The sequence below is a fragment of the Asterias rubens genome, chromosome 13, assembly GCF_902459465.1.
Source record: "Asterias rubens chromosome 13, eAstRub1.3, whole genome shotgun sequence".
Taxonomy (NCBI): Eukaryota; Metazoa; Echinodermata; class Asteroidea; order Forcipulatida; family Asteriidae; genus Asterias; species Asterias rubens.
The window spans coordinates 7,711,180-7,737,694 of record NC_047074.1 but is presented as its reverse complement, the minus strand read 5'-3'; the positions used below and the strand labels follow the sequence as shown (position 1 = coordinate 7,737,694).

At 37.7% G+C, this 26,515-nt stretch overlaps 1 protein-coding gene across 3 annotated transcripts; it reads right to left on the bottom strand.

Moving 5' to 3' along the window:
- Positions 1-279: 279 nt before the first annotated feature.
- LOC117298551 lies at positions 280-25,525 on the bottom strand. Of its 3 annotated transcripts, none has more exons than XM_033781867.1 (15): positions 25,306-25,525; positions 17,558-17,751; positions 15,497-15,649; positions 14,581-14,635; positions 12,922-13,060; positions 12,033-12,186; positions 10,844-10,910; positions 9,795-9,930; positions 9,164-9,317; positions 8,395-8,435; positions 7,242-7,930; positions 5,442-5,501; positions 3,098-3,183; positions 1,855-1,980; positions 280-899 (listed from the first exon to the last, which is right to left on the bottom strand). In XM_033781867.1, the coding sequence occupies exons 2-15, from the start codon at positions 17,726-17,728 to the stop codon at positions 732-734; spliced, it is 2,199 nt and encodes a 732-aa protein (XP_033637758.1). In that variant the 5' UTR covers positions 17,729-17,751; positions 25,306-25,525; the 3' UTR covers positions 280-731. The 3 variants fall into 3 exon arrangements, with proteins under 3 accessions (XP_033637758.1, XP_033637757.1, XP_033637759.1); XM_033781866.1 differs by lacking the exon at positions 25,306-25,525 and adding an exon at positions 21,365-21,840; XM_033781868.1 differs by lacking the exons at positions 5,442-5,501; positions 25,306-25,525 and adding an exon at positions 21,365-21,839.
- Between the last annotated feature and the right edge of the window lie 990 nt (positions 25,526-26,515).

Genomic DNA, 26,515 nt, shown 5'->3' with positions numbered 1-26,515 from the left:
ACTTTTCACCCTTTGTTTAACTGAGTATTGTATTGACCATAAAGTAAATAAGCCACACAAGTTCATAATTATGAATACAAACGTAGATCTGTCGAATTCTCATGACATTGTCACACAATTATAAAAGGTCATTTAATAGTGCAACCCTTTCATGGATTTTCCCGAAATTGCTACTGAATATTTTGGAGCTACCGGTAACTAGACCGATCCATTAGGCTCCGCCCACGGCGCACGTGTGAGCAAAAACACGTGGGCCTCTCCAATGCCATTCTGCACAATATTCTGCTACGCACCAAGCATACGCGCATGCATGTCTGACTTTTGGTTGCGCAATGGGTTGTGATTGGTCAATACGTTATGGGGCGGGGCTTAATGGATCGCCGTTTTGGTGTAATGATCAAGAGTCGTCTTCAAAAGTAGCTGTTTGGCAACAAACAAACATTGGTTTTTTTTAAGAAAAACATTTCGACTGTTTTCCTCAAATTTTTTATTTAATAATTATGACCTTTTAATAATTACAAGTATGAAATTGCCATTGATGAATTTATAGAACTGAGCTGACGATTTAATAGTTCATTTCAATCTGAATCGATACCTCAACCAATTTACTTTAAATAGCTCACGCCTGATAAGATGAACAACAGACAATGCTCTGTTCACTCAACCATGAACTTGATTCTCTCACCTGAATTTGAGTCAAATTTCCAACTTCATTATTTCTCGACAACACTTCACTGTATGGAGCAAACTTTGGATATGGATCCGCCGGCATGTTTGACCATGCTACTGCGGAATATCTCGGACTTTCCCACTTTCATCATGAGCATCGTTGAGATACCAAGATACTCATAGAAATCAACTGAATCCGACTGGTCAACGTCGATTTCTACCATTGCTTCCTGCGAATAAAACAAAAATACAAATACTAACAAGAAACATAATTACACATAGCTATAGGAGTTGAGGCATTGCATGGAGAGGTATCAATATATATTTGGTTTGCGGTATCACCATGTGTGTATCTACTCGCCAGGTTTTGTTAGAGTTTGTTCTAAGAGAACTGCCTTTCTTAATTCTACTACCGCGGAGTTGATGTTCGGGAGACTTCTCAGTTCTGAAAAGAACTGTCCTGCTTTTTAACATGGTGTTACCGCAAACCAAATATACATACATAGATATATAATTGGTAACAGATGGACAACAATAAAATGCTTTGACAACCAAGGACAGTGAAAAGGAAAAGAGGTGGACAGAGAGGAAGATGGAGAGATGACAACAGAGTTTGTGCAGGCACAACGTCGACCAGAACTGGTAAGAAAATATTGGACAAGAAAACAGCACCCTTGTTGAACAAATTTCTTGTGCTTTCAGATGCCTAATTACGTGCTTTCAGATGTCTCGTACAGGCCTGAAGTCTTTTAGTATCGGAATGAGAAACTACAACTAAAAACTACTTTCCTTTAGAGAGAGCCGTTTCTCACAATGTGGTGTAGTACATGACATCCCCCAACTGCTCGTTACCAAGTAAGTTTTTCTACTCACAGTTATTTTGGGTAATTACCAATAGTGTCCAGCGGCCGATTTTACGAAACGCTAGGATTAATCCTATCTCGATTTAGTACAAGTAACTCGTCCTAACTTTAGGATGGGTTCAATGCGTCATACGTCTTCAGATAGGGAGCTTAACTCGTCCCAAGTCCTAAAATTAATCCTAAGTAAGAATGAGTTTGGTGAAATCGACGGCAGTGCCTTTTTTAAATGATATGTTACTGCCATTTCCGCACACCATATCTTTAATGTATGCATTTTTATGGTTGAGAGATAAGAGAGAGAGCTGAAGTTGTATTAATTTACCTTTATTTGTCTTGGTTTGTAATAATCAGAAACCGTTGACTGAATTGCCTGCGTCATCTCCATGAAGTCCAAGCTGTAGTCTGCATTCGTGTCGTATTTCTTGAATTGCTGTAAATGTTCCCGTATCTAACCATGCAGAAAAAGAAGCAAGTCATAAAAGTCGTCTGCACTATATGTGAGCATTAATGTCAATGATTATTTTAAAAGGATGTGGGTACTTTTTGTAAAACAAAACACAATGTCTACAGATTGACATTAAACTTACACCTTTTGAAGATAATGATAGTAGAAAGCGTACTTTAAAGTATTAGTTGCTGGGGTGCTGTAGTTTATGATAAATGAGTAAAACAATGTCATGAAAATGAGTTTTTAAATGCTAAAATAATTTTCGTCTCGTGCTCACCGAGGCGAACATTATTTTAGCATTTAAAAACGTATTTTCATGACATTGTTTTACTCATTTCTCATAAACTACAGCACCCCAGCAACTAATACTTTAAAGTACGCTTTCTACTATCATTGTCTTCAAACTGTTTACGTTTAAAGACAGTGGACACTATTGGCAATTGTCAAAATCCAGTCTTCTTACTTAGTGTATCTTAACATATGCATAAAATAATAAACCTGTGAAAATTTTAACTCGATTGGTTGTCGGAGTTGCGAGATAACTATGAAAGAAAAAAACACCCTTGTCACACGAAGTTGTGTGATTTCAGATGCTTGATTTCGAGACCTCAAATTCTAAACTTGAGGTCTCGAAATCAAATTCGTGGAAAATTACTTCCTTCTCGAAAACTACCTCACTTCAGAGGGAGCCATTTCTCACAATGTTTTATACTATTAACCTCTCCCAATCACTCGTTACCAAGTGAGGTTTTATGCTAATAATTATTTTGAGTAATTACCAACAGTATCCACTGCCTTTAATGTAAATCTGTGGACATTGTGTTTTTTGTCCTACAAAAAGTACATAAACCCTTTAAAGAGAAGTGGGTGTGTAATTTTTGAAACTATGCGAAAGAGATTCAGGTAGTGTAGATCATTGTAATTACTCTTTTCGCTCGGTCCCTGCTATTCATCCAAACGTTTGGGGATCGGCTGCACCAGCATCCCCGACCCCTGCGTCTAGGAAAGATTCGAATATCAACATCAATGTAGCTCTTGTGTGTAAATCCATTGCAAATAATCATTTCCATTTCTTAGTCTTTAACGGTCTGCATATTATTACAATTTGGAGGCTTACTTGTTCTTCCGAAAAGTGCGGGAAGCATACGCGAGCTGTGACTACATCCACCAGTCCAGTTTCTGCGTCTATCAAGTCTGGGTGCTCTAAAGGAAAAGAACCAAAATACAAAACGTTACTACTTTTCTAATGGGCAGCTAATGTTAAAGGCAGTGGACACTATTGGTAATTACTCAAAATAATTATTAGCATAAAAACTTTCTTGGTGACGAGTAATGGTTGATGGTATAAAACATTGTGCGAAACGGCTCCCTCTGAAGTGCCATAGTCATCGAGAAAGAAGTAACTTTCCACGGATTTGATTTCGAGACCTCAGATTTAGAACTTGAGGTCTCGAAATCAACCATGTAAACGCACACAGCTTTGTGTGACAAGGTTGTTTTTTTCTTTCATTATTATCGCGCAAGTTTGATGACCGATTGAGCTCAAATTGTCACAGGTTTGTTATTTTATGCATATGTTCAGATACACTAACTGTGAAGGCTAGTCTTTGACGATTACCAACAATGTCCACTGCCTTTAATCATGAAAAACACATTATTGTTCATATAGACCTAAGCTAATTTGATTTGCATAGAACTATAAGCTGATTTGATTTTAGAAACACTATCAATCTTTCCTTAGAGCTCTTTCAAAACAGTAGGCCTAAACATGGAGAACAGTTTAAGTGAAGCCAAAGTAGCGTCGTGCGAGCATTTTGTTTGTTAATCAGTCAACTTAAATAATAAACAATAGTTGTATGTATTATTCTTAAATGAAATAATAAAATAATTATGTGCCATACTGTAATATTACAACCATTTTTTAAAACTCTGTTTACAATACCCGCTAAGCCGATTGTAACTGAATAATAACCACAAAGCTTTTTGCTACTTCGCTAAAATAATCGGGAAAACTGCGGCTAATCTAAACTATTAGTTATTTTGCACTCTACCCAATGGAGAGACTCTACGTTCTAATTAAATACCTCAAACATGATGCGGATGTAATGCACAGTTCATCTTTTATTTATCTAATGGTGTCTTTAACTACAAACTGCAAATTGTACACCAGTCTTTAAACAACTGCAAACTGCAAATTGTCTACAAGTCTTTAAACAACTGCATGCAAACTGCAAATTGTCTACAAGTCTTTAAACAACCACAGACTGCAATTTGTATACAAGTATTTAAACCTACACAAATGTTTTGGTTTTTACACATACACCGATGTGTGTAAGCACTGTATACTTAGTACTTTCCCGAGTGGCGATACTTTTTGGTTTGGCTTTTACCCATACACCAATGTTTTTTGTACCCATCCACCCCCCCCCCCCCCCCCCGAGTCATGTGAAAACACGTCACAGTGCTAAATACACACATCGGTGTACGGGTAAAGCAAACTAAAAATAATATTCTTTGTCCCCGATGCAAATTTAACATCCATTATAAATTTAAACGTAGAAAGCACAATGGAAAAACAACAAATAGATTAAAACAAAAATACACTTAATATTGCACAAGAATTTAGTTTCAGTCAGCTTAAAAGTCATATGCATTAAACGTAGTAAATACAAATTGTTAAATTTAAGGTGAGTTGAGTTGTGTTATCAGAATTTAAGATCAGTTTGGGGTGAATATGCTGTCAGCTAAAAGCACAAAACAAGATGATGACAATGAATGTTCTTCTTTATTCCTTATTCACGTTTTCTAATACATGTACAATACACGTTCAAACCGGGGACCTATAACGAAAGAGCAAATCGAGTCCACGGTTTGGGAAACATTCACAGTTGGAAAACATGTAAAACACCAGTGGGAGCTGTTGCCAAAAAGTAAGAGTATAGACATAAGAGGGACATCAGGAGGTCCACGGTTGCAAGCGTCAACAAGCTTGGGTGTATATCCATCTGTAAGTGTAAAAGTAGCTGGGGGAATTCAGTTTGAAGTAAACAAACACGATACTTTTACCATGAATACAACCATGTCCATCAAACTAACTTCAAGTTTGAACGAGAAACGGCTCTACAGGGCGATTCCCTCCATTAATTTACGTGTAAATGGGTATAACAGATGTGAATAAGGAATAGGTAACGCCGTGATGCAAAACGTGTGAGTTACTTACGTGTACATGAGTATAACAGGTGTGAATAAGGAATAGGTAACGCAGTGATGCAAAACGTGTGAGTAACAATGGGAAGTGGCTATAATTAGTTGTATCTTTCTCTATGGTTAAACAAATCGTTGTCCCATTGTTTCATTCCCCTCGGTCACTCTCAGGGAATACATTTTAGAAAGGGGTCAACAATATGTGATGCAAACAATTGATAATGATGAATGATGATAAAGCTATGTAGATTCCAAACCTGGCAAAACAGACAGATGACCCTCAGTTAAAACACAGCCGTTCTTTCTTCGTTGGCTCCCTGCATGTTAGTATATAAAACATTGACATACATGGAAACAGCAAAATGTAAAACAAAAGCAGACAAAAAAACACGTGAATAACTGCAGCAAAAAAAAAAAAAAAAAAAAAAAAAACATTCACTCGGTTATACAAAATTATTTATCAATCAACACCAACAAGCGTTATTCATTTTCCTTCCTGTATTTAAATTGCTCATTGCTGTATTTTAAAATATGCTCACATAACTAATTTGCATTATTGTACTTTTTATCTACCCGAGAAAGAAAATAAATATAAATATATAATTATTGTGTGACAACAATGTCAGACATTATTATTTTCGAGGGAAATTGGTACCAGTTTCAAAAGTAGGAGGAAAAGGGGTAAATTTACAGCATATAATAATCATATTCTATATCCCCCGGCTTTCTGCACAACCACTGCAATGTTTATATCACATGCAGCCTTTCTCCAAATAGACTAGGAAACAATTATGCATTGAAGTAGCATTATAATCAAATCATAGTAACAATCATGAATATTCCTTTGAACCAGTCACAGATTACCAGGGGAAAAGCCATAGGAAGTGGGACAGAGGAAAACAACAAATGAACTGTTTATAATAGAGGATTTTACATAATTATATTGCCAGGTGGTCCATGGTCACATTAAAATTCAGATTTTTATTTTATAAAGACGTAATAATATACATATTAGTGGGCGTTAGGGAGAACATGCGACTTAGCTATTAAAAAAAACGTGATTTGATATGTTTAATAACAAAAACGACTTAATTTCATATGTTTATATAACAAGGCCATACATGAAACAATTAAATGTGGTGGGAAAGCAGTGTTTGTTTGTGTGTTGTTTTTTGTTCTAGCCAGAAATATGTTTTGATGATGGAATATTATGCATATTTCATCAGAGAGTGGGCGTCAGGGTGTATACATCTGATTTCGATGTTTCAGCAAATTATTGTATATTCCATTAAAACTTACTTAATTTTGCACATTACAACTACAAGGCTTATTTTATATAAATATGACGATACTGGAAACAAATAAATGGGCACAATAGCCGTTTTTTATGACGATACTGGAAACAAATAAATGTGGCACAATAGCAGTTTTCGCCTAAAGGCAAACATACATATGTTATTCAACGCATATAAGTGAATTAAATTACCTGTCGTTTGTATTATGATGGGCAGCAGTCGTTAATGGTGAAGGTTTCTTTGTAACTGTACTTTCTGCTTTTTAATTTTTGGTTATCTACAGATCAATTGTCTTTCTCCATTAAATTCATTCACTATTTTTGTATTTTAAGTTTTTTAAATGATTGTGTGCACGTACAACTGTTTGAATTCAGCCTCTTGTCGCGAATACATTTTGAATTGTGAACAAACCATTTCAAACCGTCACATATAAAATCAAATGGGAGTGTTTATTTTAAGGATGTTAACGTACAAAATCGTTGGTATTATACTTTATTATGAAGATTGGTAGTGTGTGAAGCAAGCGAATTGACGACAGGGGAACAAGACAGATGGCTAATGCACGAAAGCAAACAAAGATCAATTTAAATTCAAAGTATATAAAGGATAACAACCCATCAATCCAAAATATGGCAGTATGTAGTTACATGCACAGCAAAGCATACAACAAAGGGATTAACAGTGTAGTACTGTCAAAGAACGAAAGGTGGGTGAGATTATGTTTGAATGTTCTATAGACGGATTGACATTGAAAGATCGTACCTGAATCAAGGGCAACTTCTCCTGGATTAGAAACCACACTCCTCGGTCGTGGTTTCTTGCCATTCCCAGTCCCCTCTTCCTTCCGGAGTTCCACACCATTGCCAGCTTGGCTCTTACTTGAACCTCTCAGTTTCCTCGCCGAAGCCATGCCGTTTCTTGATACGGGACTGGGGCTTACCGAGCGGTAGTTCCCTGCTACTCCTGTGACCGTACCGGCCCGCCTCCTTTCCGGTGGGTTCAATGCAGCGAGGTTCGGCGGCACCGGTGACGACCAAGTCCGTCTCTTCATTAACGAAGGGCTCCTTGGTGCTTCGGGAGCGTGGGTCGGACCGCGGCTCTTTCGCCCGAGGCTCGGACTCCTTCCAGAGGGATTAGTGTTGGGGTTTGGCGGTGCTTTGGGCCCGAGGCTACGGGGCGACTTAGTAACAAAATTAACCTCATCTACGGAGATCTTGTTTTTCACTGAGGTTGGTTTCCAGACGGTCACAGGCTCTGGTGGGATGTCTATGGAGGGTACTGGAGTGGAGGATGAGGACCGGATTGACGGGGAAGACACCGAGTGAGACAACTCTAGTGGTGGCATGCGGCGTGGGGACATCTTTGGGCTACCAGGGGGACTGGAAGCTGGTGATGCTTGCGGGGAGTCCCCTATTAATTCAAGATGTCGGTTGACTACTGGAGCTAGAACGCTGAAAGGCGATAAATAAATTATAATCCGATTTTGATTTGGCATTCTTAATATTAATGATAATGATACTAAAAATACTGACTTTCGATTTAAGGGAAGAAGTGTTGTGATGATGATCGAAGTGTACGATAGATGGTGCTTATGAGTAGATCTGAAAACTCATTCATGTTCAGCCACAATTATGGGTACACATTATTTTGTTTGTGTCATTCTGATGAATGTCAGTTTGAAACTAATGATGCAGAAGTTGATCTCAATGATTGCCTAATCACCAGAGAAGTGAAATAACCTAACATGGGATGATACCAAAATCAATTGTCCTCAAATGAAGCCTATTTTGATTTGTCTTAAAGACAAAAGTTTCATCCCATGTGATAACTAATATGCCAATTCTTCTTTAATTTCGTTCAGACAGACTACGGGCTCCTTTTTTTGCATTTTTTATTTAGAAAAACTTGAACTTACCTGGGTTTGGTCATTCTTTTGCCAGGATGAGCGATGATGTCCTGATGGAGGTTTGAGAAAAAGAAAAAAAAAACATAACCATAAAAATATATTTTGTTTCATTAGGAGATGTGAAGGTTTTTATAGGCTTTTTTTTCGGAGTTGTAGAACTCGATTACAAATCGGCAAGGAGGTTCACTAATTGTTAACTGAACATGTATAAACGGCAACTTAAGACTACATTATTTGTATTTTTATATTTTGTTTATATTATAGTTTTGGTTATTTTGTGTTGTTTGGGGTTGTTGTGTAGAGACGATGTGACTTTTGACGTCACTCGAAAACCACAACACGATTCGCGTGCATACCGCCGGGCAAAACCTTTGTGTTTTGGCAGCCAGCTAGACAGTGTGTGCAATTTCACCATGACTACGCCCATTTTTGCCAGGCGAAACATGGTGCATATAGTGTTTTGTCAACAGAGGGCGGTTAGAATGTAAACATAGGTCACAATCGTCTTTACATTGTTCTTGTATCTGTATTTATTTATTTTGTTGTGGTTGTAATCAGTTTATTTTCAATAGCATTATAATGTGGACCTTAAACTTGTGAAATCTATGTATTATTGTTTGTTTTGTGGCTATTTGTGTTGAAAAATGAAGTTGATAGTTTCAAAGCAAGAGACAAAAAAGCATACTGATCGAAACGTCGAGTTGTTAACCACCAGTTCTTTTCAGAACGTGCTTCCGCAAACTGCACCTAACTAGTGATAAATCCAGTATTGACTAACCTCGGGTAGTGCAATATAGTGAAGAGGTAAGTCTGCTTTAAGGATATCCAGCCTCCCTTCTCTTGCCCCCTGCAAGATGGCGTCCAAAATGGCATTCATCTTCCTCAAATCGTCCTTCCGTAGTTTGCGGCCTTCCTGCCTGTTCTCCATGGCTCTGTACAAAAGTAATTATTGGTAGCAGTAAAACTTAAAGGTTTTACTCCATTCCAACTCATTGTAACCAAACTGAGGCTGGACGAAAGAATAGTCTGGTGCCATGCATGGCAATGAATGTTAAGCATTTATTACTGTTATGGAAACAGGGAACATGACCAAGACGTTTATTGATGTTGTTATGTTATTAGTTATGGTTTATAAAACACCACAATACAGCGACTACAAGCCGAAATGTACAGTTTACACAATAATAAAAAATACTATATTACCAAAGAGAATGAAATGGGGGGGGGGGGGGGCAACCTTTTGTAAATCCAATAATGCCATTGTTGTTACAGTAATTACTATTATTAGGACTGATAAACAGCTCCTTTGTATTAAATAAAGAAATCACAGTTGGTAAACTAGAGAACACAAAACGAATTTGATGTGACGAGATTGATAACGAGTTAATACACACAAATCTGTGCCTTACCTGAAATCACGCTGTATTCCTTTAATGCATCCAACAGTGAGTCTTTGCTGATTGACAACCTCTTGCTCAAACCTGGAGAGATCGACGTCTTTTGAGTACAGTTGACGCTTTAAGGACTCGGATTCAGCTTCAGCATCTGGGGACGATTACAAATATGCCGTTACGTTTCTTTATCATGGGTAATACAAAATCAAATTTTTAATGACTGAGCTTTGAATACTTAAGAATGGAAATAGTTTACGACAACCTATCAAATATTTAACATTGGTAGACTACCAACGTTCCCCTTGTGGTTAATTGACAAGCTATAATTCATCACGCTATTTAAGTAACTCTCCTTTTATTTGCTTTATGAAGAGGAACACAACATAAATGTACAACTATAATACGGAAATCTATCATTTAAAGGCAGTGGACACTATTGGTGATTACTCAAAATAATTATCAACATAAAACCTCACTTGATAACGAGTAATGGGGAGAGGTTAATAGTATATAAAACATTGTGAGAAACGGTTCCCTCTGAAGTGACGTAGTTTTCGAGAAAGAAATAATTTTCCACGAATTTGATTTCGAAACCTCAGATCTAAATCAAGTATATGAAAGCACACAACTTCGTGTGACAAGGGTGTTTTTTTTCTTTCATAGTTATCTCGCAACTCCGACGACCAATCAAGCTCAAATTTTCACAGGTTGGTTATTTTATGCATTATGTTGAGATACACCAAGTGAGAAGACTGGTCTTTTTAACAGTATTACCAATAGTGTCCAGTGTCTTTAAACTTTATTTAAAATATTTCACGAGGGTAACCCTTCCGGCACATCATTTAGCACCCAAACACATTATTTGTTTTATCAAATATAACAACACAAGAAAAGACGAAGCTATATGAGGTGACAGAAATTGGAAAAGGGGAAAAACATTCACCCAAAGACTACACGAAGGAATGTTCGTAACCAACACTCAAATAGCCAACCACACAACGTCAAAGTACGAGGATAAAATAACAACATCAAGGGAACTGTATTGACTCCTTTAATAACCGTACCAGACATCGGAGTAATCTTGTTTACAACATCACGCATCCGTTCCAGCTTCACTTTGTCTTCCAAATCCTGCACAAAAAGAAGAAATGCAATTAAAAACCTATTCTAAAAATGGGTTTGTTGTGTATCTTTGTTTGTAAGAGGCAATAACTATACATATCTCAAAAAGAGACAGGATTAAATGCACAGAAATACGAAATAAAACTGGAGTAAGAAACGTCATGAGGATAATAGAAAAAAGTGGAGATGGGCTGGACACACTGATTGAAGCAATGGCAACAGATGGATTTGCAACCAATGGGGAAAAGGAAAATAGGTAGACAGAGAAGAAGATGGAGAGATGACATCAGGGTTTTCGCAGGAACAACATGGACCAGAACTGCAAGAAATACAAATGAATGGCGTCTACATGAGGAGGGCTGGCTACATCTTTTGCCCGATTCTCATTCGGTTCAGACGTCACAACCCTCCTTTCTCAGCATTATTCGCAAGTGAGTTGCCCAGAGTTGAACTGCTGCGAATTATTAGTTGCGAATTTGTGACGTCAACATTCGTATCGCATTCGCATTTGCAGGAAGTATGAACCGGGCTTTACACTGGACGAACACAGCCTAAAATGATGATGACTGTCCAAAACAGGTGTTGCAATTCCAGTAATTATCAATGGCGTGAGGGTACTTCATCAAGCACAAAATTACAATACAATGTGAATTCAACATAACACAAAGCAATAAACGTAAAACTAAAAAATGGAAATGAAGCACAGGGAAAAGGAACCAAAATAAACAACTTCACTTCATATGACTACAGTTTATAATAAAGAATAATACAATCAGAATGCACATTAGATTGGCTGTAAAAGTCTGTCATTACAGAAAGAAACGTCACCCTAAATTGCGTTTCAATGTTGCACCATATACCGCTGGACGTTTGCTCCACGAATTGTCCCTCTCCACTCCACACAATTGCGTTGACCATATACAACACATTATACAAAATGAAAGAACTATAACAATGCATGCAAGTTACAAGAATTATGCATTGAGTAACACATGCAACTAGGTAACACTATTTTGAATAAAGACTGCAAAAACACAAGATAAATAAAATAAAATGGATAATGATGAAACAAATTCCAATACAGAGTTAGGCTTACTCTTATTTGAAAAAGATACTTTTTCAATGTGTTACCTTTATTCTTCGTTGGAGGCGCTCTTTCATATCTTCATGTGCTTCACGAAGTTCCTTCAGTTCTCGTGTAAGGTTTTCCTCACGCTGTTTGCTACCTTCAAGCAGTTTCGTCTTTTCTTTCTCCCATAGTTGAACTGTTCCGTTTCTTTGCAACCTAGAAAAGGTTGTAAATGCATGTAAAATGCGAAGTTGTTCGAACATGACCGATGGACATCCCCAGAAATAAGTAAACTTTCAGTCATTAACTGACACTGGCGAAATTTTGTTTTGTGTTATAATAAAAGCGTATACACAGATATAGGCCTATATTTTTCTCAAATCTATAGAAATTTTCTTTAAAATTTTAATCCAAATTGGACTTCTAGCAGTTTAATGTCTGAGATGCTTTCGTTTTTTTACTTAAAGATGAACTTCAGTAAATTACAAAAACTATTGGTCAGTTTTCGTAACTACCAGAACATGGGCTTGGGCTCCGTGAGCTATTTCCAAAAAGTATGATTCAGGTATGGGGCTTTACACAAGCGGATAAATCGTTGTTTTTGTTTTGTGTTACGCAAGTTACGTTCTATATAAGGTCATCTTGTCGCTTTTATTACGAACTCGTTGTGTCGTGTAATTTGTTCATCTGTCTGTCTGTCTGTCTCGTTTTCTTGTCTGTCTGGCTGTTTTTTTTTTCAAGCTCATGCTTACTAAAACGGCCCGTACTCTATTTATTTATTTATTTATGTTTACTCTTACTTGAAGATATGTTTTGCTTTACTCTAGGAATACATGTAACTGTTGCTACTCTTTTATGAGAGTATGGAAATAAATGTAATCTTGAATTAAATTGAAATACACAGCTACCTAGTGAACGTAGGGGCGGTTAGCAAGCGTTGTAGTTACTTACTGAGCGATAATGTCTTGTTTTTCCTTCAGCTGTTGATGCAAGATAGTCTTGAAGTGTTTTTCTGAGCTGGATGTCTCGCTCAGCTCCTGGTGCCTCCATTTTAAATTAGAAGCATTTTCCTTTTCATCCGCAAGCTTTTCTGTGGAATTAAAGATAAATATTGTGTGTCATAATTTTTGGGATAACTTTTCAATCTCATTCATTCTTCAGAAAAATACATCTCTCATATGCTCTATTCTGCAGCCCATTTTTTTTTTGCCAAGCAGAGGTGTAGAATAATACACTATTGTACACTGCTCTATTCTGCAGCCCATTTGTCAAGCGGAGGTGTAAAATAATACACTTGTACATTACTCTATTCTGCAGCCCATTTGTCAAGCTGAGGTGTATAATAATGCACCTGCACATTACTCTATTCTGCAGCACATTCGTCAAGCAGAGGTGTAGAATAATACACTCGTACACTGCTCTATTCTGCAGCCCGTTTGTCAAGCAGAGGTGTAAAATAATACACTCTTGTACACTGCTCTATTCTGCAGCCCATTTGTTCAAGCAGAGGATGTAGAATAATACACTTGTACATTACTCTATTCTGCAGCACATTCGTCAAGCAGAGGTCTAGAATAATACACTCGCACACTGCTCTATTCTGCAGCCCATTTGTCAAGCAGAGGATGTAAAATAATAAACTTGTACATTACTCTATTCTGTAGCACATTCGTCAAGCAGAGGTCTAGAATAATACATTTGTACACTGCTCTATTCTGCAGCACATTCGTCAAGCAGAGGTGTATAATAATGCACCTGCACATTACTCTATTCTGCAGCTTATTCGTCAAGCAGAGGTGTAGAATAATACACTCTTGTACACTGCTCTATTCTGCAGCCCATTTGTCAAGCGGAGGTGTAAAATAATACACTTGTACATTACTCTATTCTGCAGCCCATTTGTCAAGCTGAGGTGTATAATAATGCACCTGCACATTACTCTATTCTGCAGCACATTCGTCAAGCAGAGGTGTAGAATAATACACTCGTACACTGCTCTATTCTGCAGCCCATTTGTCAAGCTGAGGTGTATAATAATGCACCTGCACATTACTCTATTCTGCAGCACATTCGTCAAGCAGAGGTGTAGAATAATACACTCGTACACTGCTCTATTCTGCAGCCCATTTGTTCAAGCAGAGGATGTAGAATAATACACTTGTACATTACTCTATTCTGCAGCACATTCGTCAAGCAGAGGTCTAGAATAATACACTCGTACACTGCTCTATTCTGCAGCCCATTTGTCAAGCAGAGGATGTATAATAATGCACCTGCACATTACTCTATTCTGCAGCTTATTCGTCAAGCAGAGGTGTAGAATAATACACTCTTGTACACTGCTCTATCTCAGTTTATTCTGCAGCTCAGTCGTGAAGCAGAGGTGTAGAATAATACAGTTGTGAACTACTCTATTCTGCAGCCCATTTGTCAAGCAGAGGATGTAAAATAAAGCACTTGTATATCGCTTTATTCTGCATCCAGTTTGTCAAACAGGATGTGGAATACTACACTCGCTCTATACTGCTCTATTCTGCGGAGGTGGAGACATATGCCCAATTTAAACATACAGCAAGCAATAATGTCATTAAATTATACACTTCAACTTACTCTGAAGGCTTTTAATATCTTTCTGTATTTTGTCATCTTGTTGCTTTTGCAGAACCTGAAGCAAACATAGGAACAAACAAAGAACATCAACCATTTTGCGTAAAACAGACACAGGACAATAATTTTCAAGAGTTCAAATTACACAATACAACTGTTATAAACAACCATAAATTACATAGAATCTTACACAACAAACTAAGGCTCGTTTACGGGTAAGCGGGAATTTCCTCCTGAGACAGCGGACCTGTGTTGGAAAAAAAGTCTAGCGGCTACACGACCTTGCCCTGGCCTTGCCCTTGCTTCTTGAAGAAGCCAGGAAAAGGGTTATTTTAAATGAATTCAAACGAAGAGTAAATCGAGCTTAATAAGTTGCTAACATGCAGTGTAACATACTACATGGGAAGAGGTTGGGAACTTTACAATGAAAATACACATTTTTAAATGGGCCGATGTTACAGTATACTACTTCTTCGTGTTAGTGGAGCAACAATGTTACTGTAAGTGGCTGGCTTTTAAAGGATCCAAGTACTTTTCCAAATGCCTATAGATTTACATTAAACTTACATGGTTTGAAGATAATTATAGTGGAAAGCTTCCCTTCAACATTACTAACTGAGGTTGTGTAGTTTTTTAGAAATAGTAAAACAAGTCACAAAATCATGTTAGCATGTAAAATCCAATTAACCAGTTTTGATATTATACCATAACCATAGCATAACTGGTTAACACGTGTGTACGTGCTAAAACTAAGACTAACATTATTTATTTTACTCATTTCTCAAAAACATATCAGCACATCAGTGAATAACATTTAAAGGGAAGGTTTCTACTATAATAATGTTCAAACGGTAAGACTACAATCAACAGTGAGTGATTGATCGACAGAACCTATCTCCAATAATATTGTTTCTCTTACCCTAAGCCTGTCCTCCAGTGCCTCCTTTACATCGTCCAGTTTGTTAGTGAAGTCCAGTAGGATACTGGCAACATTTCTGCTAGTTTCCAATCCATCTGATGGTACGTGGCTATCCAGAAAATGCTCCCGAATCCGACTCCAAGAAGTCTGCTCCTTTATGTCATTAATAACAAAATTAATACTAATGAATACACAACCCGGGTTGAATGAAAAGGAAATACCAGTCCAGGTTTATATTAGACATATGCACCGTTTCATCTGATTTATATGCGCAACCACTGTAGGCGTTTCACCAGTATACCAATGTTTTATGTCTGTTTTTTCTGTTCTTTTACATTGGTCTGTCCCACTTATTTTTAAAGTTATGGCATTGTTGTAACATTGAAAAAAAAAAAGTACCTCGTGTGAAAGGGCAACTTTATTAACCAATCCTTGTGTTTGAACAAACAAGAAGTTCACAGTTCTCTGTTTGCATTCAGTTACGCATTGACATCGTTTAGGATAAACATTAGCAGTGTTTACAATGTACAAATTGGCATGACTTTATCATTCAGGTCAGCCTATATCTAAACCTCTCACACAAATATTAAGCCTATTAAGAAACCAAGTTATCAAATCCACACTGACAATAAACCTTAGTTCACCGAGGGCCCATAATAAAGGATCATAGATTATAGATAGTAGAAATAAAGAGGGGGTTGTCCCAGGTGTGATTTGATGTACACCCTTTGTAAAAAAAAAAACGAAACAAAAAAAAACGTATACATGTAGCCATGGAGCTAGTGAGTTACAAAAAATCTATCGATCCACAATTGCAGCTCAAATGTAACAAGTTTTCATGTAGGGTTTGTAAGTTAAAAGAACACGTTGCCTTGGATCGGTCGAGTTGGTCTTTGAAAAGCGTTTGTACCTGTTTGTTACAAAATGCATATGATTAAAGGCCGTGAACACTATTGGTAATTACCCAAAATAATTATTGGCATAAAACCTTTCTTGGTGACGAGTAACGGGGAGAGGTTGATGGTATAAAACATTGTGAGAAACGGCTCCATCTGAAGTGCCATAGTTTTCGAGAAAGAAGTAGTTTTCTACGAATTTGATTTCGAGACCTCAAGTTTAGAAGTTGAGGTCTCGAAATCAAGCATCTAAACGCACACAACTTCGTATGACAAGGGTTACTTTTCTTTCATTATTATCTCGCAACTTCGATGACCGATTGAGCTCAAATTTTCACATGTTTGTTATTTTATGCATATGTTGAGATACACCAACTGTGAAGGCTTGTCTTTGACAATTACCAATAGTGTCCACTGCCTTTAAAAAGATATTTTAAAAGTACAATATAATGATCAACATAATTAGTATTACTCGGAATAGGAGACTTTCCAACGCTAGGCGGCAGCAGACATACCGGGTAAATTTCCATTGTTTACGTAGTTCTGAACATGCGCATAATTCTGAGAACAATGGATTTACCCGGTAAGTCTGCTGCCCTCTATCGTCCCAGAAAGTCTCCCATTGCGTGGTTTACCTTTTACCTCGTCGACTAACACGGTCAGCCATTTATGGGAGCCATAAATGGCCGACCGTGTAGTTCGCAAAAGTAAAATGAAAACCACGCAAATTCGAGGCAAGCTTGTGTGGATCATTGTGTTCTACTTTTAAAGCATCTTCCTAACCGTATGCATTTCATAACAAACGGTTACAAACACTTTTCAAAAACCAACTCGACCGATCCAAGGCAACGTGTTCCTTTAAGTAATTTCACTCTATTACCCGGCTGTTTTTTTGTTTTTGTTTACATGTACTCAAATTTGTTTTCCCATTTTTAAGTGGCCCTTTCAGCTACTGCTGCATGTAATTTTGTTTGTATAAAACACCAGGTAATAAATAAAATTTAAGTCCCGCATTGCAAGTACACTGGCAAAAAGTGTAGAGCTGTGCAAGAATGCCACTGGGATCTATCTATTTCCATAATGTACGGCATGATGGGTGATATTTCGGTAAGTACAAATTTTGGTTATAGCATGTATATCAATGAATATTATAATGTTTTCTTACTATTTCTTGAAGTTTTCTGTTCAATTCAGCTGGTTCTGTAGCCACGATCGGCCCGTTCGCTACCAAGACTTCAGAAAAGGCATTAAGTACCCGGGATATGCCGTCCCTGAGTTTGTTGAGACGGTCCCTGTGAAACACCAGCAAAGAGGCTGCATTCTCGTTGGCGTCCATCTTATTCAAAATGTTGTTTTAGGCTGCGAAATAAAAAGATAAAATTGAGTTTGGTTTTTACCCATACACACCGATGTGTGTTAACACTGTGTACTCAGTAATTACCCGAGATCTGTGGAAAAATATACCAGGCATATTACGCGGGTGGGATTCGAACCCACGACCTTTGCAGTTCTAAAGCAGTGTCATACAATCTAGACCCTGTGATTGCCTGGTGTCTAGAGGCAGTTCGAAAAAAAAAAAAAAAAAAACATCAAAACGATTTTCTGACAGCAGGCCAGAATGCTTTGTTTTTGAAAGGGAAGGGCATCCTATGAAAAATTTGTAAATTTACACTGTTGTGACCAGAGGGCATCAAGGCAATTGCAACCGCTGCCTCCTTGAAGTACATGATCAGGCTTGTGGCAGTGTTACTACTCGTCATTGGTACTTGATGTCGTCGAGTATTACGAAATAGCACCCATAGACCTACTCGTATATCGGCCAGCATAAGACTAAGTACTCACGGTGGTCAAAATATCACATTTATGTTACTCTTGTGTAAATTAATGCAAGAAAGATAAAACTATAGAACACAAAAAATAACATAACAGTTATCTATGGTGTACTCATGTTTAAAAGTTACCTGGGTATTAACTGAAATATGCATAAAATACACTTGGAAAACTTGAACTCATTTGGTCGTCGAAGTTACGAGAAAGAAAGAAAAAACACCCTTGTCGCACAAGTTGTGTACTTTCAGATGCGCTGAGGTGTCGAATTCAGTTCAATTATTTCAGTGAGAAATTACCTCTCCCTCAAAATCTACGTTACCACCATAAAACAGTTAGAGCCGTTTCTCACAATGTTTTATACTATCAATAGCTCTCCATTGCTCGTTACCAAGTACGTTTTTATGCTAAGGTTAATCTTTTTAAAGTATTAATTCACCAAGAGTGTCTAGTGCCTTTAACGCATGTATCTGTAAAACAATCTCGCGAACTTTAACGGGTCCCAACTAGCGAGACATACATAGTCTATAATGGAATCTCCGTTCGGTTAGACACATAAGACTAATGTACATTTATTGACATTTCCCTATGAGGATACTTCAAGCAGCTTCCTCGCCGTGGTTAAACAAATATGATTTATTAAAATCACAAAGAGCACATATTGACAGAACTGTCATGTTTAAAGAACTGACCAAATCTAACATCCATCAACATAACCAGTCTTATAGTAGTTATGTTAGCTTTCTGGATTATATTGAAATGGTGGGGCAGTGAAAAATACAAAAGAAGAAAGGGATAAGTTAGAATAACTATCGCCCAAAACAGGTATGAATAGGAAACGAGAAGAATTGGTTAATGTTCTGTTCAGATGATGAGGGTGGAAAACCCCAAGGGGACTAAAAACCCAAATCCACATGCATGACTCGGGTTTGATGTTGGACTCGATATATGTAAGCAATATTTTGTGCTTAAGCAGCTCTATGAAATCGGGCCCTGGTGGGGTAGCGCGACAAAAATGAATGGATTTGTTTTAAGACTGTTTAACAAAGATACTGTCAGCATAATATAAATCTTTAAAGTATCATCATAATTTAAACAGGCAGGTGTAATCAGGTAATGTGCTTGTTATGAGCACCCCCCCCCCCTCATCCTAACCCCCCCTTCCCTACCCCCACTGTTTCCTCCCGGCCACGCCCCCGGCCACATGATATTCCACTGGTTGTTGAAATGAAACTGCATGTTATCACATACCTTACTCCAATGTACCGCTATATGGTTTCAAACGCGTTCCGATGTGCCTGCGTCAACGGTGTGACAGAGCAATGTTTAGTCTCTTCTTTCACTCATCGTTATATTGAGCAAACTAACGACACACAACATAAAAAATGTTCTGGATCATGATAACAAAGTATGAGATAATTTACGATTCTATAGGCTGTACTTATTTTCTGGCATGGATCTTATCAGTTCCGGGTTCAATAAGGCCACGCGTTGATAAGACTTGACAATGCTAACGTGGGGTTATTTTCCAGAGTCTAACACCGAGTCGATTTGCATAAAAAAGTTTGCTGTCATCATTACACTCAGTTTGTCATTCCACTGCATTAGAGAAGCACCTGAACACATTTTGACCAAAGGTGAAGCATTATGGATGTGCCCCTTTTCATGAAGTAAAGCATGATCTATAATTTTATACACATAATGAATGTTTATGAAGGCAATGGTGCGAATATGTTCATGAGTTGAAAGATGGAATGTTCTATTCAACGAGGCAGAGCCGAGCTGAATGGAACACTCCAGCTTTCAACGAATTAACATATTTGCACTATTGCACGAATGAAAAACATTCATTATTTGTTTTATATAACAACATCCAAGTAGATCTTTATCGTTTTGATTAGAAGATACAACTTTTAAAACAAACAAAGCGTAGACCTACAATTTTTAATTGTGAAATTACACCCGTTTCTCTCTCGTTCTGTACAGCTATTTTGAGACACACAGAAGCCGAATGCTAGTAATTTTACTGATATGCCTTGCAGTAACACTGCGTTGCAGTAACACCGCGTTACCAATTAGACACGCGCACTCAGTGATGTTTTACTCAGCTTTTTCGTTCCATCCGAAAAGTACTATAGACTGTGCAAGTCTCGCGCAGATTTGAACTTCCGGGACCATTGTGGTCCCAACCTTATGGAGTTTTACGTTGGGGAGATTTTGTTTCGTCCATTACTTTAGTTTAGAATAGTTTATGACCATAAAAATGACATATGTTGTTAAAAGTGTAATACTAATTAACAACATATATATAAGTAAAAATAAAGTCAACACAATAACGAAGAAAAACCAATATTTAAACTTGACCTCAGGTCAGGTTACTTGTAAAAAATTAAGAATTTGTGCCCATCTCCGATCACGAAACTTACGCAGACGCTTGTTTTTGCCGTGCGAGGTGGAAAGCCTTTTCATTGGTCGCTTAGGCGTCGGCTTCCTCTTTAAACTGCGTCACGCGTTTATCTAACGCCCTTGCGGCCATCGTGCGTCCGCGTATAAATCAGCTTTCAGTAGTTTCACATTCGGGCGTAGATTGACAAAAGGGATTTCAAAACATAAGATCAAACAAACATCCTTGTCCCAGAGTTTTACTTTTGTCTATACATAGACTTTAACCGATAATTGTGTATTTGTTTAAAAAGCTAAAACTAATTTAAACAAGCTCTAATGGGTATTTTTGTTGTTCAGATTCGGCATTAAGAACAAATTTAAGCGAAGATTTGATTCATAAAAAAATTAGGTTCTTCAGTTGTCGTGTTTTCTCGCTCCGGTGCGCGCGAGACTTGCACAGTCTATTGCACGCTGCAAAAGAAATTCACAGGCATAATTACTCGACCGTGTGGGATTCGACCTTTGCAATTCTAGACCGATGTCATACCAACTAGCCCACCAAGAATACATAATATGAAATACTTATAAATGTACAACAGCAAACACCATGTACAATGCTTTCCTGTGAAATAATTATTCTCATCAAAATATAATGATCCAAACGAGTGATGAGTTTGAAGCCATACACTTTTGAACAAGCTACCAGTTTGCGTATACACTGTACATGTCCTACAAGAAAATTACACTGGCTTCCTCTTACCTTTACTAATCGTGTATTTTACCATTAGGGCATTTTGAGCAATCACATATCCTGAATAATTTGACAGCTTTTGCTTTCAAAGGCGTTTATAATACGGATTCTTCTACTGTTCATGCAAAAACATTCAGCGTCTGACTCCCTCGAGTGATGTGATGTAAAAGCACCAGAAGTCCAACAGAAAAGAACTGTCACATAGAAGAAACTGGTTGACTATAGGCAACACCCAAAATGTGTGTCGACCTTGCACATCTATGGCTGCTCACAATGAATAAAAACCACCACGAGTCTAGTCCTCATGAACACCAACACGAAGACTGCAATGGTTACGTAAAACCAGGTAGAGAGTGTTGTCACAATGATGATTATTGGAAAATACCCCTAGAGCATTCAATTCCGCCGTTCAGGTGTTATAATCAATGAACAGTTAATGTTAAATCGATCAAATAAAGCCATAATCCTGCGTGAAACAATGTTCGTTTACTTGGGGTTATTGTCGCTCAGACCATGGATTTGGAGGTAGAAATAGATTTCTTTCTACCTCCATGCTCAGACACCTGTGGACTGAATTCCTGAACAAGTTGTAGCAGTTATCTTAAAAAGGCAATAATCCCATTCACCATTGTATACGTCACGGGTACAATTACACTGAATATCGACCTATCCACCTTCATCCCTTTGTAGCAACCAAAAGTGGGCCCCATTTGAGAGTTAGCAATCAAGTGTTAACAGTTGGCAATGCAGGAGTATTCTGTATTGTGTCTTTTGTAAGACACTGTAGGAGTTGCTAAGATAGCCCGTTTCACACGAGAGCAATATTTAGCAAGGGTTGTTGCTAGATTGTAGCATGGTTGTAAGATTGTAACAAATTGTACTTCGTGTGAAAGGACAACGATTTTGAACTGCATAAGTTGTCTTGCAAATTCTTTTCAAACATTGCTACTTACAATCATGCTTAAATTAAGCAGGGACCCCAGTTTAAATTGCTGTCATGTGAAAAGCGCTTTTGTGAGTCATGATCAAATTAGCGCTCTAATCCTGTATAACTTGAGGCGTGCAATAATAACCAATAGTCGTTGATCTTAATGTTTTGGTGAGTTATTGATGATGGTTTTTATTTGCAAAATAAATCCACAGGCACATTTTCACACAATCTAACCACACCTTGTCTTTATGACTTGATCATGGTACTAAACATTTAAAAGTAATAGGCCTATATGTCGTCATATAGAGTTGGCCGCTTTTGTTTTTGTTTCATTTAATAAGCAGCAGCTTGGGCAATAAGCATCAGCCCTTTTTTATCTGATGTCGATCACCATCATTGTCAACAGCTTCTGACAACGCTCTTCACTTTTGGTACTTCGTGATGACCAAGTGGTTCATAGTCGAGTGCCTGACTATAGATAAAACCATGATAAAACTTAAAGGCACTGGAAACTATTGGTAATTACCCCCAAAAATAATTATTAGCATAAAACCTTACTTGGTAACGAGTAATGTGGGGAGGTTGGTAGTATAAAACATTGTGAGAAACAGCTCCATCTGAAGTAATGTACTTTTCGAGAAAGAAGTAATTTTCCACGAATTTGATTTCGAGACCTCACATTAAGAATTGGAGGTCTCGAAGCACACAACTTCGTGTGACAAGGTGTTTTTCTTTCATTTTTATCTCGCAACTTCGACGACCGATTGAGCTCAAATTTTCACAGGTTTGTTATTTTATGCATATGTTGAGATACACTAACCGTGAAGGCTAATCTTTGGCAATTACCAATAGTGTCCAGTGTCTTTAAAGGCAATGGATACTATTGGTAATTACTCAAAGTAATTGTTAAAATAAAAACTTAATTCGTAACGAGCAGTGGGTAGTATAAAACACTGTGTTAAACCGGCTCCCTCTGAAGTAAGAAGTAACTTTCCACTAAAAAAATATTTGAACTTAATTTCGAGACCTCGAAGGGGTCTTTGAGGTCTCGAATTCAAGCATCTGATGAAAGCACACAACTTCGTGTGACAAGGTTGTATTTTCTTCCTTTCCACTCTCGCCACTTTGACGACCAACTTTTCACAGGTTTGTTATGTCGTTTATATGTGTTTATGTTGAAATACACTAAGTGTGATGACTGATTTATGACGATTACTGATGATGTCTATTGTCTTTTGTTGGCGGCAATTACTGGGGAAAATAGCCGAGGGTGGGGGTGGCCTTTTCCCCGTGACTGTGAATTGAAGAAATCTAAATAATCCATTCATTCTACACAAACTAATACGAGGAACGTGACGTAATGCATGGCTGCTGCTGAACACTTTGTTTACCTCAGTTACACTGTTAAGTTTGAAGTGTAAATTTACCTACGTATATGTTGCTGATGTTATGAATAGGGCGAGTTTGTAGAGCAAATAAAAAGACAATGCACCGAAATAACAGTACACCGTACTACATGTCTAGGCCCTATACTACAATCACTGTTATAGGTAGCCAGTGGGTGATGGGTGAATTCGACTTTGTATCACGGCCCTGTCCAAAGCACAATATTAATAGTTTGAGTACGATGCTTTTTCATGAGTTTGGAAGAGAAAAAATATATCAGATACTTAGACCTAATTAACATAATTTAGACCTAATTAACATAATTGAACTAACTTTTTGTGGATAGTCATAAAAAAACCAATACATGTACTTTTGGTTTTTTTATTTAAATTACCGTTTTATTTAAATTACCGTTATTTAAATTATGTACTAACTAGGTCTAAGCATCCCCCTTTTTCTCTTATCTATAAGTTGACATAGTATACATGTACAATGTATACCTTAATTAGTTGTACAAAACTGTGGTCAAACGAGTGATGAAGGATCTTGAACTCAGGCAAGTGAAGTTTGTTCTTGCTCAACATTCACCGATTGTTTAAGAACCAAATGGATGTATATTGGAAAGAAATTGAATATGTGGTTAAAAAGGTTATTCCCATCAACTTAAGTAAACTTAGGTTGAGTGGAATAGGTTGATGGGAATTAACCGTTTTAACCCCATATTCAATTTCTTACAAGTAAGTTATTAAAGATTGTAACAGATAACAACGAAAACCATTAATCAATCTACCCGTAGGACTATCAGGTGATAGGTGTCTACTTTTCTAACATTTTCTCATAGTACTTGTTTTACTTCAGATGGCATTTCCTCTCGTACTATTAAGTTTGTCAATGAACTTTGTGTTTTAAAAGTAAGTTTTAAAGTATTTGAACTTCAGAGGCCGGTTCTCAAGCTGTGTTACTGTTCTTAAAAAATGCGGTCTATCAAACTTTCAAGCTTAAATTATGGGGGTAAAACTCATTCTTAATAGCTTCCGGAAGCAAGTTAAATCTTTGAAATGGGAAAACATCAGCATGCTGTACATGATACTTAAAGACAGTGGACACTATTGGTATTTGTCAGAGACTAGTCTTCCCACTTGGTGTATCTCAACATATGCATAAAATAATAAACTTGTTAAAATTTGAGCTCATCGAAGTTGCGAGATAATAATGAAAGAAAAAACACCCTGGTCACACAAAGTTGTGTGCTTTCAGATGCTTGATTTCGAAACCTCAAATTCTAAACTTGAGGTCTCGAAATCAAATTTGTGGAAAATTACTTCTTTCTCGAAATGTCACTTCAGAGGGTGCCGTTTATCACAATGTTGTATCGATGTTGGTCACTTCATACCCAAGTCACTTCGTACTCAAGTCACTTCGTACCCAAGTCACTTCGTACCCAAGTCACTTCGTACCCAAGTCACTTCTTACCCAAGTCATTATGGTACTATCAACCTCTCCCCATTCCTCGTAATGAGGAAGGGTTTTTGCTAATAAATATATTGAGTTATTACCAATAGTGTCCACTGCCTTTAAACAGACTAAAGTAAACCGTTGAGGTTAACACAAGTTAAGGGTAATCCAATCTTACCTATAAAACAACCATGTGTCTCCGTATCTTGCATGTCAAGTACCCTGTCGTACTTCCAGAGCAGTCAACTCCACTGTACTGTTACCAGGAACAGCGGGCCGGGAAAATTCGCTGGAAAGCCCCTTGAAATACAGTTATCACGTCCGCGCTGATTTACGGTTGTCAAGTAGCAGTTTACAGTAGTGTGACACTGTGTACGTGTGTACTCACTATACACAACAAATCATAATGGTAAGAGGTAGAAAGCCCAATGTTGTTGCTGCGCTACACCGAGGGCATACTTTCCGGGTGGGTGATTATCAGTACACAATCGCCGTGTGGAGTATTTGCACGGTTCTTGTATAAAGCAAAGTTTCTGTTGTTGGAAGTCTGGCAATACATCCTTGATCTATGACTATTCATGTTGAATTTGTATGTGCAATTGTAAATCCGGGAGGCAGGGCCAACTTTTTTAAGGTCGAAAGGCCCACCAAAAGTCACTCTTACTTTATTCAGCTTGCCATAGGTGGGGTGGGGACATGCCGTCGTTCCCCAAACTCTTTATCCTATTAACCGAGATTAATTTTAGGACTTTGGATGAGTTATGTTACGTATCCATAGACTTTAGGAAGAACCCATCCTAAGTTAGAACGAGTTACGTACTCGTCCTACGAGAAAGCATTAATCCTAGCATTTCGTGAAATCGGCTGCAGCAGAGGTATAAGAAAGGGCAGAGAAGGGCAGGAAAATCTGTCCCCACATGGGAAATTATCTTGGGTTGAGCATGGGTTGGAGGATGATTCCAAATAATTTTTACCACACTATGGAGCTTTCGTAAGGCGGCGGGAGGGCCGAGGAGACGGTAACAAATTATAATCGTATTTTTTTTTTCCCAGAGAAGATAAGGCCACTAGCATCAAGTGGCGTGTTTTACCTATACTTTCTCACGTGGTGCTAGCCGCAGTGATGCGGGTGAACTCTAACCAAGTTACTGCACTAAAGAGAGCGCCCTCTGCAGATATTGACCCAAATTTAAAGAACTTGTAAAAGAAACTACTACAGCACAACAAAATTATGCTTACAATGTTTATGGTGACCAGCCAAAATACCTCAGATGTAAAACATGTGTCTGGTTTAATGCTTATTGTTTGGTTAGCATGTTAAGCAAAGCCACTGAACACTTTCGGTAATTGTCGAAGACCAGTCTTCTCACTTGGTGTATCACAACATA